This window comes from Plectrocnemia conspersa, unplaced genomic scaffold (genome assembly GCF_051122295.1).
Source record: "Plectrocnemia conspersa isolate PC_06_02 unplaced genomic scaffold, ASM5112229v1 ptg000010l, whole genome shotgun sequence".
In the NCBI taxonomy this organism is placed as follows: domain Eukaryota; kingdom Metazoa; phylum Arthropoda; class Insecta; order Trichoptera; family Polycentropodidae; genus Plectrocnemia; species Plectrocnemia conspersa.
This window is the reverse complement of record NW_028277174.1, coordinates 2,627,307-2,642,433: the sequence shown is the minus strand read 5'-3', so window position 1 is coordinate 2,642,433 and position 15,127 is coordinate 2,627,307. Positions and strand designations below refer to the sequence as shown.

Sequence of the window (15,127 nt, the reverse complement as noted above, 5' to 3'; positions counted from 1 at the left end):
TAAAATTGTATATCCTTCAATCTTTTATAACCCACAAATACTAGTAATTATTTGTAATAAATCTAAATAAATCAATAAACAAATAAACGAATCAACGCCTATTCACATAATCATTAAAAGGGCGTATTCAATCGCTTCTACGAATCTGGTCTACATATATATACATTATAAATAGACATTTTTCCCGATAAGGCATCACACAAGGGCTCGTTAATCTCTTTTTTCTAAGTAATGCTTCATTCACCGTTTGTTTCAAGTGTTTCCAGGCACTCATGAAATTATAATGAGATAATATTGTTCTTTTAAATAATTACTTCAGCTTCTGTCTAAATAAAAATCACACCATTATTAAGTGAGGAAAATGTACGTTATTTACATTACTATAATAAAATGTAAACAAAGAGAAGTAAACGGAACGTTCGTAAACAAGCCATCGTTCATGCGAGCCGCCGGCAAAGTTCAGGAACTAAATTATTATAAAGACATTAGTTCAAAATGTTATTTGTGCATCTGATTTATGTTATACTATATCATTTTTGATAGCAAAATTAAAATATGAATTGTTCTTATCGCTTTAAAGTATGATTCAATAAGTATTATTGTACCGTTAAAAGCTTTTAAAAAAATATAATAGTTATAAACAATAACGTCTAAAAACCTTCTCAATTATCTCTATACCTATCTAAAGCTCAATTGATGTTTCTAGCTTGTATTAAAAAGTAATACTTTCTCCGTTGGTCGATTCGTAATCCTTAACCGGGCAATTGGAATGGTATATGCAAAATATCACAATGGAGTCGACCGGATAAATGGCCTCAAATAGATCGTGTCTCATGAAATGCCAACAAATAACTGTATTTGTTTATCATCATGTAGCGAAACAAACTATCGTAATGGATAGTTTACGCTACCGTCCATCCATCATCCTCTATCTATCCAACACTTTTGACTGGTCAGAAAAAAAGTGTTTGCTTTTCCGATTTGTGAAATTACGACTTCGATCTAATAACGTTTTAGAGAAGGTGGGTTTTTTTCCCATCTCGTTGTGATGAATTACCGTGTGATTTTGTAACTTGATTGATTTTTACGCCGTTTCGTAGGCGAAGGCTGTTATTAAAATGTAACGTAATTGCACGTGTAAAATGTATTAGGCAGGAACTGGTAGTTAAATTATTAAAATACATCGAAGATAATTTGCATTTATACACACGTAGGTAATCGAATCTGCGTGTATATTTATAATAAAAAACATGCTAATTTAATTAGATTAGGTTTAAACCGAATATCCTGTATGTAAATATTATATGATGGTCCATAAGTCGCTTTAACATTTAGATTTTTTTTATAAAATATATTTAGCATTATTGTAAACTTTATATAATATATAATACACGTGTAATTTACCATCATTATATTTGAGTTTTTTAAATACTTATATGAAAAATCCAGACTTTTTTGGGAGCATATAATTTTTATTTTATCATTTCTATAAGGAGTATTGATTTCTTTAAACATTAAAACGAATAAGAATAAACTAAAAATGAATGTACGTAATTTTGATGTAATATTAAAAAATCCACAAAAGCCAAAAAATATATAAATTAAATTACCGAAATTTATTATTTATTATTAAGACACATTAACACAAATAAATAGTAAAATCAGTCAATACAATTAAACGTCAAGAAACACTGATTTTTTCTGTAATTTACTATAAATGCAATATAAATAATAATAAATAAATAGCAAAATAATTATGTATAATAAAAAATACGTAAATTTAACTCACTCCCAGATGTATACTATCAAATTAACAAATGTGTTATATCATATAAAATAATTAACTCACTACTCAAAGGGATAATTACAATATGTATACTATCAACCACTGTTTATCATAGCCCAACAAAAAATGGCATTAAATTTATTATTGTTGAAAAACGGTGACTAACTAAAATTTTTACTTCATTTAAGAAAAAAGACATTCCCTAAATACACTAATGATAATTTAAAATTATTTTACCTGAGTGGCAAAATTTGGTTTTAAAGTGTATATTTAATTTATTGAAAATTACCTACTAAAAAAAATAATCAATAGACGAAATTATCATAATAAAAACAAAACTAAGGCATTTTTTATAGCAATTTCATAAAAAAAAATATTTTAAGAATTCATAATAATAATTCAAAGCCATTTTATCAATTCAGTATGAAGTATTAATTGTTTTTTTCTGCATAGCCTAACACAAAATGCAAATACATATATTTGTGTGGAAAACTAGTGACTTACTAAAAAGGAAATTCTGTAAGAAGCACTAATGATAATTTTAAGTAATCATTTTATTTGGCAAAATTGTGTTGTTATGTGTAATGAGATAAAATATAATAAAAAAAATTATCTTTGTTGAAAAATAATATAAAAATAAATATTATTTAACGGTTAGATTATCATTTTAAAGATCGTTTCAATCATTAATTAAACAGTAGTTTCATATCACCACAACATCTAAGAACGTTTTATTAAATAACATATTACACTCATCTCACACTCATAAATCAGATTGAAAAATTAAGGGTTGTCGAGGTGTTGGTTTAAATTTTACAAACGTGTAATTCACTGAAGACCACATATGCTGCTATTTTGAGTTAAGGTAGCTTATCTATCTAACATCTTTTAACCATCTTTAATTATAGAGTTTAAGTGCTATCTGCGTTTCGACAGATTCTAACCAGCAATAACGAATTGCCCAAGATGGAATTAATCAGACAGGATATCTAATAGTTGTTCTTAATTAGATTCTAATTGAGCGAGTGGCGCCAAAGTTAAATTCTCAAATGATGATTCCGACTTATGCTATTATTATTGATATAATCTAAATAATTGATTACAAAAAAATGTTATAAGTACATACGTATATAAACTGTAATTTAATAACTCATAATAATAGAGTAGCTGCAAAAAATATGAATATTAATGATTAAAAAGTTACGAAGAGATGTTAAAGCAGTAAGCTTAACCAAGTCGATTTATTATACAATGTTGTGGTTAAAACATTTTAACGGAATGTTGCTAGCAATAATTTAAAATGCTGACTGCTGCATGATCGTTTTAAATTCCATGGAAACGATCGTTCTAAATTGCAATTTATAAATTTCAATAGCAAATTAAATTACTTGTTGGGTGATTTTGCAGCTAATTGAATGTTTAAGAGCCATTTATAAGGAAATTATTAGAGAGCAAAAACCGTTTCATTTAACGGTGATTTAAAATAATAAAAAATTACCACCGTGAAAGGATTGATTTGATTAAATATAAGGTTGTTTAATTTTTTAGTGAGATATAAATCACTGTATTTTTTAACTAGAAATATTTATTTAAAATATGATCCATTACCAAAAATGGTAAAACTATTTTGGGCATGACATATATATCAATGGACTTCGAAGCTTTTAAGGCCGGAAGAAAAAAAAATTAATTTTGATTTTCAATCTGATCCAGTTAGGCAGTCGCCAGAATTACACGAGCCTCGATATGACATACATATATTTGTGGAAGCTTGTTGATTCAGTTAACAGCATTCTCAATCGCATGTTAGAGAAAAACATTCACATTCTCACTCGCTCCACCAACCTTACCGCGCATTAGAGCAAAGTCCGTAGCGTCTCAGAGCAATAATTCCGAGGTTGCGGGTTCGAGCCCCCGCAGCAGCACTCAAATTTTTATTTAAAAAAATGCGCTATTATTAAAAAAAAACCGGCCTCAAAAAAGTATAAATTTTATAGCACATGATATCACCGATTCCCAGACTTTTAGTTTGGTGGTTAATACTAACATATGAGTATTAATTATGTCTGATTGATCTACTAAGTTGGTACAGATTTGCCTGTTGTAACGCATTGGGCTTACGCCTGTCAAGCTACAACGAAAGATTTATTAAAAAATAAAATATGCTTGTTGAGAAAAACACGCCCGCGTTGTCCATACTGCGTGCTAAAACTACATTCTCACTCGCTCCACCAACCTTACCATATGTTCAAGCAACATCCACACTAAAATTTAACGCCACAGTCTTTTTTGAGTTGAATTTTACAATTATAAATTGCTAGGTAAGGGAGGGGGAGTACTTGTAGCTGATTTATTTTATTAGTCACGATTTGCGGTTGAAGTGCGACAGTCAACAAACGTAACTAGTGTATAGTACGAGTATCAGTTGTTACCATTACAACTAAAAAAATATTTGAGTCTTAAATTGGTGACCCCTGACCGCCGCAGGGGTTGCGTGCTCCGTTTAGGCGTATCAATATTTTCTTCGCACAATTAGAGCAATTCGATCGCGCGCGCCGTGTGGGAAGATTGTTCACGGATTTGTTCCGGTGCGAGATAATAGAGGTCCGGGTCGTTAGTCAAAAGACCGATTTTTGGAACACCTCCTACAACGTATTGAAAAATGGAGGTCCGAATTTCAATAAATTACGTACCTCGATTGGGGTACACGTCTCAAACGTTGGATCAAATGTAAATATTTATAGCGGCCGTTCGGGTAGGCGTAATCGCTTAACGTGTTGAGAAATAGCGCTTGCGTTACAAATTTATATCCGATAGCCCTTTTTGATGTAAACTATGAACGTATAGGTGGTCTTTTAGTAAGCCTTCGGACCTAAGGAAAATATTCCACAGGCAAAATTATATGTATTTTAAACTATTTCTTTGCCGTTTTCATTATAATGTAAGGGCAATATCTCAGTGAATCATAATCATATCCTTTCAAAAAAATATTTTAATGCCAAGATTCGGTACGGAATTTCATTGAGAATCATAGACTAAATTAGTGATAATGTTACATCAACGTTGAATATAATAAAATATATACTTGACTAATTTTCAAGTGCGCTAACATACGTATTGCTTACGTTACTTCTATTTATAGAATTTATAAACTACGTTTTTAGTAGTGCAAATATTTGTATAAAACATGAACGAATTGAGGTTATATTTGTGTATACAATAAGAAACTCAATGCGAAACGTCGTCACGCACACATTTAGATTTTAACTCGTTAAAGAAATAAAATAAACACGTCTGATATATAAAAAAGCGAGTTTGATTGTGGCAAATAGCATTTTCAGAAGATAAAAGGAACGGCACTTCAAAAGTGCCGCCATTTCATTTCCCCTGTCGGATTACCAATGTGACGTTCGTCGAGTCAGTGTTGCCATTATTATAAATAAAGTTTAAATTATTAAATAAATTATCTAGGTATGTGACATAACAAACGTCAATTTGCATTTATAACCTAAAAATTTCACTGAAAACGATACAAAACAAACACTTTGTATGCACAATAAAAATGAAGCTTGTAGCACTCTGTGCAATTACAGATAACGTCTTTCGCGGGGATTGCCGCTGACGAATTATGTTATAAAGAAAACCGGTCATCATTTGTATTGCAGATTAAAATCTTAAGCCGGTGGCCCTTTTCAGTGTTATATCATATTTGCAAGGAGTGTTTTATTTCTCGCTATATGTGCGAGAAAGAAAAATAATATAAAAAATACGAGCAGTATAAAAGAATGATAAGCAATGGACTACAAATTATATTGTTCATTTTTAACATAAAAATAAGATTTACGTGTGAAATTACACGCTGTTTTAGCTAAATCATTATGTTTTATGCCTGCCTCTTGATAAGGAACAGTATGAGATACACTGCCTAGGTTTAAATCCTATATGAGCCTTTTTCCTAATCTGATATATTTTTAAATACAGTGCAAATGTAGCTAAAGTAAGTATCAATAGAATATTTATTTATTATAATATATTAAATCGATAAAAAAAATCTTATCAATTAAAACATATATTGATATATTTTATATATTGCTGTATGTACATTACAAGACGTTTTGATTTAATGTTTTTTTTACAGTTAAAAATGTGTAACATTATATTTTTTTTACGATTGCGAGTGACGCGTAGAAATCTATAATTTTGCCTTACATAAATAATTTTGGTTTTATTTTAACACTTTAATTTTTCTGTTATTGACAAATTAAATAAATGACAAAAATCATTGTAAATCTGCAAAATTTGTTTTATGTAAATTAATTATTGCTCATGAATCTTTATGGCAAAGAACAAATTTATTCTCATTGAAAATATTCAGATAAATAAGCGTTAGATAAAACATAATGAGGATTTTTAACAGTGATTTAATATAAACTTTTATTGTAGTGACTAAAAATAGCTTTAAATTAATTTAGTTTGTATGTTTTATATTTTTAATTTAAAACTCAATTTTTTTTATTTCGGTCCTGTTTTCTACATGTATGTAGAATATGTATCTTAGATTATGAAAACGCATAAAATAGCGGATATTTTTTTTTTAATATTTTGTAAAAGCAATAAAAATAAATTAGTCAAAATTTTAATATATTTTTGTTGAATAAATATTTTTGATATTTTAATTAAAAAATATATTTTAAAATTAACCATTATAAAAATACATATAGCCATGTACGTCATTTGGGGAAGCCAGGTGGACCCCCGCTTTAAATTTGATCAGAAAAATGCATGTTATTTATTAAAATACTTTGCATTTTAATAAAATTAAAATATAAAAAAACAACTACTGACTGTCTAACTTTGCCCCCCTCCTCACCACTAAAAAATCGATAATTATGTCCTTAATAATTCTCTCGTTATATTTTAAAAAATCTAAGAAAAAACATTTCAAAAAAATAAAATACTACAAGATGTCATTTATTTGAATTCATATCGGAATACATTTTCACCGGTAGATATGTATTTTTACTAAATTTAATTTATCTGGCAGGTGCTAGTAAAATTAAATGATTTAAATTTTTACATATGTAGTAATATATACTGCATTATTTATTTATATGCGATGCTTTAATGTTATAGTGAATATGTATAAGCCAAATATATTTTTTACCAAAAAATTAATATTTTTACTAGCAAAAACATAATTTAATTGATAGGCGCTAATCAAATTAAATGCTACTTTAATATGTATTTGAAACTCAATTTGACAGTTGCGAAACGTCCATTTTCTGTTCAAACCCAAACCTAATCTAATGAAAGTTCTAAAACTAATTATAGTTTTAGAACTTTCATTAGGTCAAGTGCAAAATACAATCTAAGCCAATTCATTTCTCACGGGAAAAAAGCAGAAAAAGAAGTACAGATAGACATCGCATCTCGCACATTGCTCCTTAGTATATCTGCATTCAGATATTACACTATATTTAAAAAATACAACTGCTATCCCAACCGATATTACTACAGACTTAAAACGAGTATCAATCAAAGTGTATTTAAACCGAATTTTGGACAATAGGGGTGCGCTAAAACAATTATCACTTCTCAGAAGTCAAAAATCCACGTCAAAAGCAATAAAATCGTGCTGTCGTGGTCGAAAAGGGATAACTATTTTTGCGCTATTATATAGTTAAAAATACAGTTTAGACATGCTTCATTTATTATAAGTTGTAATAATGTTATAAAATATTTTGACGTGGATTCTAAATCCTTGAATTTAGCCAAAAAAATGCATGTCATATAATGAAATAGAAATATTAAAATAACGACCACAGACTGGCAAATTTTTGCCCTCCCCCGGCAGTACATAATAATATTTAAAATAATTCAGTTAGATTATATAATAATTACAATAAAAATATTTCTTAATATTTTTTTGAAGCAAATGTGAGAAAATGATTTTTGTTTAAAAAATATAATTTTTTGAAAAAGTCGATATATAATAAGAAAGATTTATAAATTATTTTTAAATAATTTACAGTTATTGTCGCGACTAACCATAATTGTTTCGATAATATCTTTGTACTAGTTTTTAATTTATTATTAAAATTTATTTTTTAATGAGCACCATCCAAAATATATTTTTTCCAGCTCTTCATAGCTATCGTAGAATCATTGTTGTGCTTGGCAAGCTCGTTGAAAAGCTGGATGACTCGTGCAAAAAGAGCGTTCTTAGGCGCAGACGTCCTGGCCGCAACGGTCAAGAATAAAGGTCGTAATCGCGACTTTTTAGGGCACTCTAAAGCTCGCAGCCGAAAGTCACCGAGCATTAACGGGTAAAATAAAATAATAAATACATTAAAATTGTTTTAACTAATACTTGTATAGCAAAATCTTATATTATCTTAAAACGATAATAAATTAACTTGATCTATTTTCATTTATACTGGCTCATCTATTCGAATCAATTAAGTTACGCGGTAAGCATCATGCATACTTTATTAATAATGTAACTCTATTTTAAAACATATATTACACAAACTTCAATCCACTCTAGATGCTTGAAATATCATTGTTTGCCTTTAATGTAGATGCCTTGTTTCTCCGACTGCGAATTAAATAGCACAATCGCTCCATGGATTTTAAACTCCCGATCGTGGATTAGTGCAATTCCTCTAGGTAACTCGTGAGATGGCGAGTTCCTGATGACCGGTCCTGCAGAACATAATCGTCCAGGCTTAACAATGGAGGAATGCACCAAAGGAATGCAGAACAGCTGATTAAGGAAGTAGATAAAAAAAAAATCCTAAAAAGTACTATCCCTTGATTGATACGCTCAAATTAATCTTTAACATAGCGGGAAAGCTCTGTTGCGATTTTTTGCAAATTGAACGCCGCGAATTATAGCCCTTTGGTAGAACGCCGAAGCCGATGATTCCGTATCATTAAAAGATCATTATGGTAATTTCGAAATATCTCCATCTCGATATGTGTGCATCAGAATGTACCTTACATAATACAAATCGTTCAAATTTAAATACAATAGAATGTTACAATGTGTATACTAACTGTTTACAATTTAAAAAAAAATCTAAAAAAACGTTACATAAACAAAATTATCGATTGCTTCGATGACTAGTTAATGTTTGACTTTTTCAATCTGGTTTTGATTTCGGATGCTCGTTTATCGTTCGAATTGATAAACCGAACATGACTGACGGTCGTAAAATCTCGATGTAAAATAACAGTTAGCTCAGTTGCTTAATTTGATTTTATTTTTGGATTAATATATAAAAAGAAATGTGTTTTGAAACCTGACGTGTACAGCGCTTAGCAAAGGCGAGAATAAATAATCGAACTAGACATATCAGACATTATCGAATATCTGCTGTTTGAATCGATATCAGATTTCATACCTTCATGATAGTTATCAATTTAAATATATATTTGTACAATTGTAGTTTTATTTGCAAATAAAAATATTACATTTAAACTAAATTAAATAATATTAGGTTCATTTTCTAATGTTTTGATAAGTTAATAGTGATTTTTTTGGATATTTAAACAACACTAACGTGACGGCGGCGAGGACAACACATTCATTGGCAAAACCACGACGGGAGTACGACGGCCGGCGGAGCCTCGTCCGCCAGTCATTATATTATTTGGTTAAGTATGTAACAAATAATTATATTAATTCAATTCATATAATTGCCATTCTCACTATCTATCCGCCAAGAGAGTGATATTTTTTCGTGTCAATTTGTTATAGGCAATTATATTTTTATCTCAAACATGAAACTAGCAAAAAAAGTGTTAAAAAATCTGTGGCGATTATACAGATTTTATACATCATCCAGCAATTTCCCATATTTATGTGATCATTAGTGACATAAATACGGCAATTATAAATTCCATTTTTTTTGTATATAAATATTGGTTTATAAATTTGAATTTATTGGTTGTTTGTATACAATAAATACGTTAAATGCACCACAATGATCGTTGTTAGATTTTCACAACTTGTTCAAAAATTAACGACAAGGCAACACAAAAATAATTGGCTATTGAAGTGAAAAGTGGACAAGCACGAAACCTCCCCCAGGTAGTTCAAATATATAAAAGTAGATACACATCAGATACCTTAATAAAATTCGCCATTTGCTTTCGTCAACTTCGCATCAATAATTTTCACCTCAGCATATGATTTGAAACATGCGAGAGTACGTATGAGCTCAAAATCATATGTATATAAAAAAAGCAAAAAAGCAGCTGCTTCTCTATTCGCGTAAATATGTGAATTGACGCAAAATTTTCGCGCAAAAATAATTTATAATGAACTAATTTTGTCTTTAAATTTTTTTTTTATTAACGATTTTAATAAACACTTTATTCGTATAAGTGATAAACTATCTAACAAGAAAATTATACTGAAAAAGTCTAAAAAATAATAATTAAAAATCAAGACATAAAAGCAGGTTAGTGAATTTCGTGGTAAATTTTGTTTAAGTTTTATTTCCTATGCCAGGGGTAGCCAAACTTTTGCTCACTCATCGCATGTGTTAAGTGATTATAAAAAAAGTAGTAATTTAAAGCCAAAAATAAATTTCGATTTAAAATAAACATAGATAATAGCAATACCTATACAATATCAAGTTATTTTAATAACATACATTTTTGACTACAAAATGTAAAAAAACCTTTTTATTTTTTCATTTAAAAAAATATGTAAATAAAAGTTTTTAACACCATCATTTTTTTGTTTTTGTTTCAATATCAAAGTAAGGTTTTTTGGAATATTTTAAATATGCCATTTTTTTTTAAATATTTTTTGGAATATTTTAAGCTGCCATTTTGAAAAAATATAGCAGATCATACTAACTAAAAAACTTGACAGGAATATTTACAAGAGTTATTTTTAGAACAAGTTGCATGTCAACATGGTTAAAAATATGGCAGTTGTCGTGTTATAAAAACACATTAACAAAAAACAAATAAAATTAAACTTTTATTTTAATCTCTATTTTTCACCTCTCTTTTTATCTGTATATCTTTTTGATAACAGCAATTTCAAAGCAATATGGTGGATCAGGTTTGCTAAGAAGTTTAGTTGAGATATTTACAAAATCTAAGTTTTTCCTAGAACTATTTTAGAACAAGTTGCATGTCGATATGATCAAAACTATGGCAATTATTATGTCTTAAAAAATCGCATAAATGACAAAAAATGTAAAAAAAAAATTGAAAAATTTTATTTGTATTATTTTTTACTTTTTACTTCTGGGATATTTCACTAGAGCTACAATTTATTTTTTGAATAGCCACCATTTTGAAACAAGATCGAAATGGATAACAAAATTAGCTTATATATTCACAAGATCAATTTATAAAATAAGTTTTATGTTAATATCATTGTCAAAACTACGGCAATTATTGTGTCTTCAAAAAACACAACTGGCAAAAAATGCAAAAAAAATCTCATTTACTTTTTTTTGGATTTTTTCAACGAATTTACAACTCTTATGTTTTAAATGTACGCTCGTTTAAAACAAAATGAGGAATAATGTTGGGTAACAAGTTCATATGCGACATTTGCGAGTTTTATGACGATATCATTTTTTATGTCAATATAATAAGACCTCATAATTTCCAAATTAAAAAATAAATTATTTCCTTCAATTTTTACTTTATTTTAATTTTAATTTTAACACATTTTTGTACTTTTTACGTTATTCTCTAAGATTTGCTTAGCAAAGGTACGTTTTTTATTTGTTTGAATATTTGCTATTTTGAAACAAGAGGGCGGATCAGATTGGCTAACAAACTTAGCTTAGATTCTTACTATTGTTGGAAACATTTTTAAGCAATTAACATATTTTTGAAGCAAATTCATGTCAATATAATACAAATTAGGTCAGTTATCGTGTCATCAAATTTCGTTACATCCAACAACTAAACATTTTTGGAGCAAATTTTATACCAAAAAAATACCATTTAAATGTAAAAGCCAATACTTAACTTAAAATCAGCTTAAAATTTACTATGCGTTATAATCGACATTGAAAATGCAAATATTTTGACAAATGTTTATATAAATTTGAAAAAATATATAAATATATATATATATATATATATATCATTTTTTTATACGAATCACCGGTTCTTTATAACTGCTTATACCTATGTTTATGTGACGTAAAATTATAATAATAACATTACGCTTTATGAAACGGAACCAATGCGTAAATCAGGTGCTGTCTGTATAAATAGCACTCAAGTGCTCAACAAGACCCACAGACTCAAGTGCTTCAAAAGTCAATCCGAAGAAAAAAATCCCATCTTCAATAACGAACCTGTCGAGAGAAGTTGGACCCCCTGCACTCAGCGTCCCTTACCGTTACCTTAATGCCGTTTTGGCGGAGGGTGTGTCATCGCCGGGTACTGTTGAAATAATTAAAGATGATGAGGGTCGCCGACCTCCGTCTGGTAGAAAAGACCGCCTACCAGGCTCTCCTCTCGTCTTCCGCAGAGAAGAAGATAAGGAAGGACGGGCGAAGGCCAATCTTGCGACACAATAAAGAGCGCCGCCCTACAGGGAACTGGTCTTTATCTTATTCGCTCCCGAAATGGGACCAATTTGGAAAATCGCTTTACGGCTTTTAAGTGTGTCGAAGGTTGTGGCTCGTCGCACGGAACCGGAGGTCAGATGCGTGAGATCCGTCATGGACCAATAATCTATCTATCCGAGATCGATCGATCGGCTAATCGTTCTGGAATAGATCCGCTTACGTCGGGGACCTTTCTCGATACATTCAATTTCCGCGTAGCTAATGTCGATAGATCGACAGATAAATAATAGCCAGAGGCTTTCAAGATGTTTATAATATGTTTTCATGACAAAAATAAATTTGTCTACACAATCGACGAAAGTTGCACACTACAGTTAGAAACATTGCTGCCTCAGCATTTCTATGCTAAACTGTCGGTAGTAGGAAAAAGTCAAGCAGCTTCCCAATCTGAAAATATATAAATATATAAGTGAAAACCCAGCATAACCATGACACTTCCTTTCATCAGGATTTTCCATCTGGAACTTATGCAAATCAGAACTTGACTATTCTACTATTTATTATTCATTTCCAACTAAACACACAAGTTCATTCAAACGCGCACTAAACTGAGCTACGCCTAATTGCCGACCAAGACAAGACTTAAAAGATCGCGGAAGCAGCCGCTTTAAGCTTCACGCCATTTTCAATTACAGAATTCAACCCGATCTTTAAGCTCTTTCATAACACTACGAGTAGCCAGTGAAGGAATATTTCCTATTTCAGATAATTTTGTATTTAGTTAAAGTAATTGTTCATTGGACATTATATATTATTTATTTTAGTTTTGTTTAAGTTGTACATTATTTTGTTATATATTTACTATAGCTTGTTTCTATAAATTAAAAAATATTCCTTACCATGCTTGAGTCCCATCCAATACACATTATTTGGTCCGTACGTAGGTCTGGGAGTGTTTTGAGTCGGGATCGGATCACATCCATACACAGTATTCACATATTCACAGCAAACGGGCACATAATACAACTGTCCACCCATGTAGAAGTATCTCTTCTTCCTGTATGCGTCATGCCTGTGGCGACTGGTATTATGGTGATTCTGGTGATTCTCTGAAGACATGATCTTGATCAAAGCATGCGAGTTCTTCTGATCCAAAGTTCCCGACTTCCTGTGCCTGATTTTCACTTCTGCATTGTTCCTCGCGAGTCTCCTGTGGCTCCTTCGCACCCTGCTCTGCCATTCTTTGGAGGTATCACCGAACTTTTCTCTTTGGTTTTGACTTGGGTCTATTGACGCTAACTGAGTCTGCCTGTCGAGGGGTGTCCGAGTGGGCAGGACGACGCTTGACGTTTCTGGGATCGAGAGCCATCCCGCTGCGAGGACGATCGCAAGGGCGGAGGCCCTCCATTTGAACCTAGTACTCGAATCACCGACGGCGATGTCCTTCGCAGCCATCTCATTATAATCACTAAGGCGATTTAGCCCATTTCACTTGTGCGGCACAAAAGTTCGCGGACTGCGCCTAAAACTATTTTAATTTAAGAGCACATATTTATTTATAATATCTTAACTCTTTGGTATGCGATAAATATCACAATAAAAAATTGAATAATCAAACAAATAACTGGTACTCAAGTAATATCAGAGTCTTTCAACCTATTTTAGCAGACCCTTAGGCTCATTATAATAGACTAAAAATATAGAGAGGAGAACGACAACATTAAAAATAGTTGAATTGTGTTGTTACGTTAAATAAATATTTATGTCATATAATAAAATACTATGTCAAAATATTTATCTACCAATGAAAATGTATTCTGATACGATTTTACTGAAATTGTATATTTAAAAAAATATTTTTGTGATAGATAATCCGAGAATTTTTCGATTAGAATCAGAGACTTTTTTAGCTTTCAATAGAGGGGAGAGAGGAGGGGGGAGGGAAAGATTGTTCAGTCAATGGTTGTTTTTTTTATATTTCAATTTCATTAAACGTCTCTGCTGCACTAATTTCCCCGCGGACGTGTATATCTGCACGTGTATATTCTAACGAAATTCCCCAAAAACGAATTAGCTCGCCGGTCATGTAAATATTATGACTTAATATATTTTCTACAATATCATATTTTTAATATATAGACCTCATGTACCTTATGTGGTATTTCTTTTCAAATTATTCTTATTGCAATAAATATGTGTATTATGAATAATTATGGAATTTTATTTCTAAGCTTTTATTTTTATTACTGATTTAATTTATACTACTTTTTAGTACTTCACAGCTTTTATGATTTTTTTATTATTATTTACTATCATAATATAATTTATTTATTTTGAAAAGACGATATAAGTCGAGTTTTTTGCCTTCCTAAGTAAAAAAGTGGTTATGAGCCGATGATTTAACTATTTAACAACATATATTTTTCTGTTCTTAACTAATTTATATAACTAGACTTTATAAAACAATTATAGTTTCGATATAATAAAATTTATTTTTAATTCATAACAATATTAGTAAATAGTGATGATTTGCAATTTTAATTAGAAAAATATTTTTTGATAGCTAAGCATTGATTTATTGCCTCAAAGGTTAAAAACATCTGCCTAATATAAGCACCTGTATTTATTAATTTTAAACTAAGTTAACAACACAATAAAATAGCTTTTTAAAATTATTACTGTTAAATTGATATTATTGTATTATTTTTTTATTTATGTAAAGTAAGATTTAAATGCTTTTAAATTCTAAATATTTTTTGAAAAAATATAATAAAATTATCAG

The 15,127-nt window shown here is 29.9% G+C and overlaps 1 protein-coding gene across 7 annotated transcripts in view; it reads right to left on the bottom strand.

Annotated features, from left to right (window-relative positions):
* The window catches only part of wb (wing blister), a 216,169-nt gene that overhangs the window by 41,497 nt on the left and 159,545 nt on the right, over positions 1-15,127 (bottom strand). For 4 of the 7 annotated variants that reach the window (XM_088196255.1, XM_088196254.1, XM_088196253.1 and 1 more), the window contains exon 2: positions 13,245-13,873. The exons of the other annotated variants lie outside the window; for them this stretch is intronic. In XM_088196255.1, coding sequence (XP_088052381.1) covers positions 13,245-13,800 — 556 coding nt within the window. In that variant the 5' untranslated portion in view covers positions 13,801-13,873. The remainder of the gene's footprint in view (positions 1-13,244; positions 13,874-15,127) is intronic. 7 annotated transcript variants of the gene reach the window in all.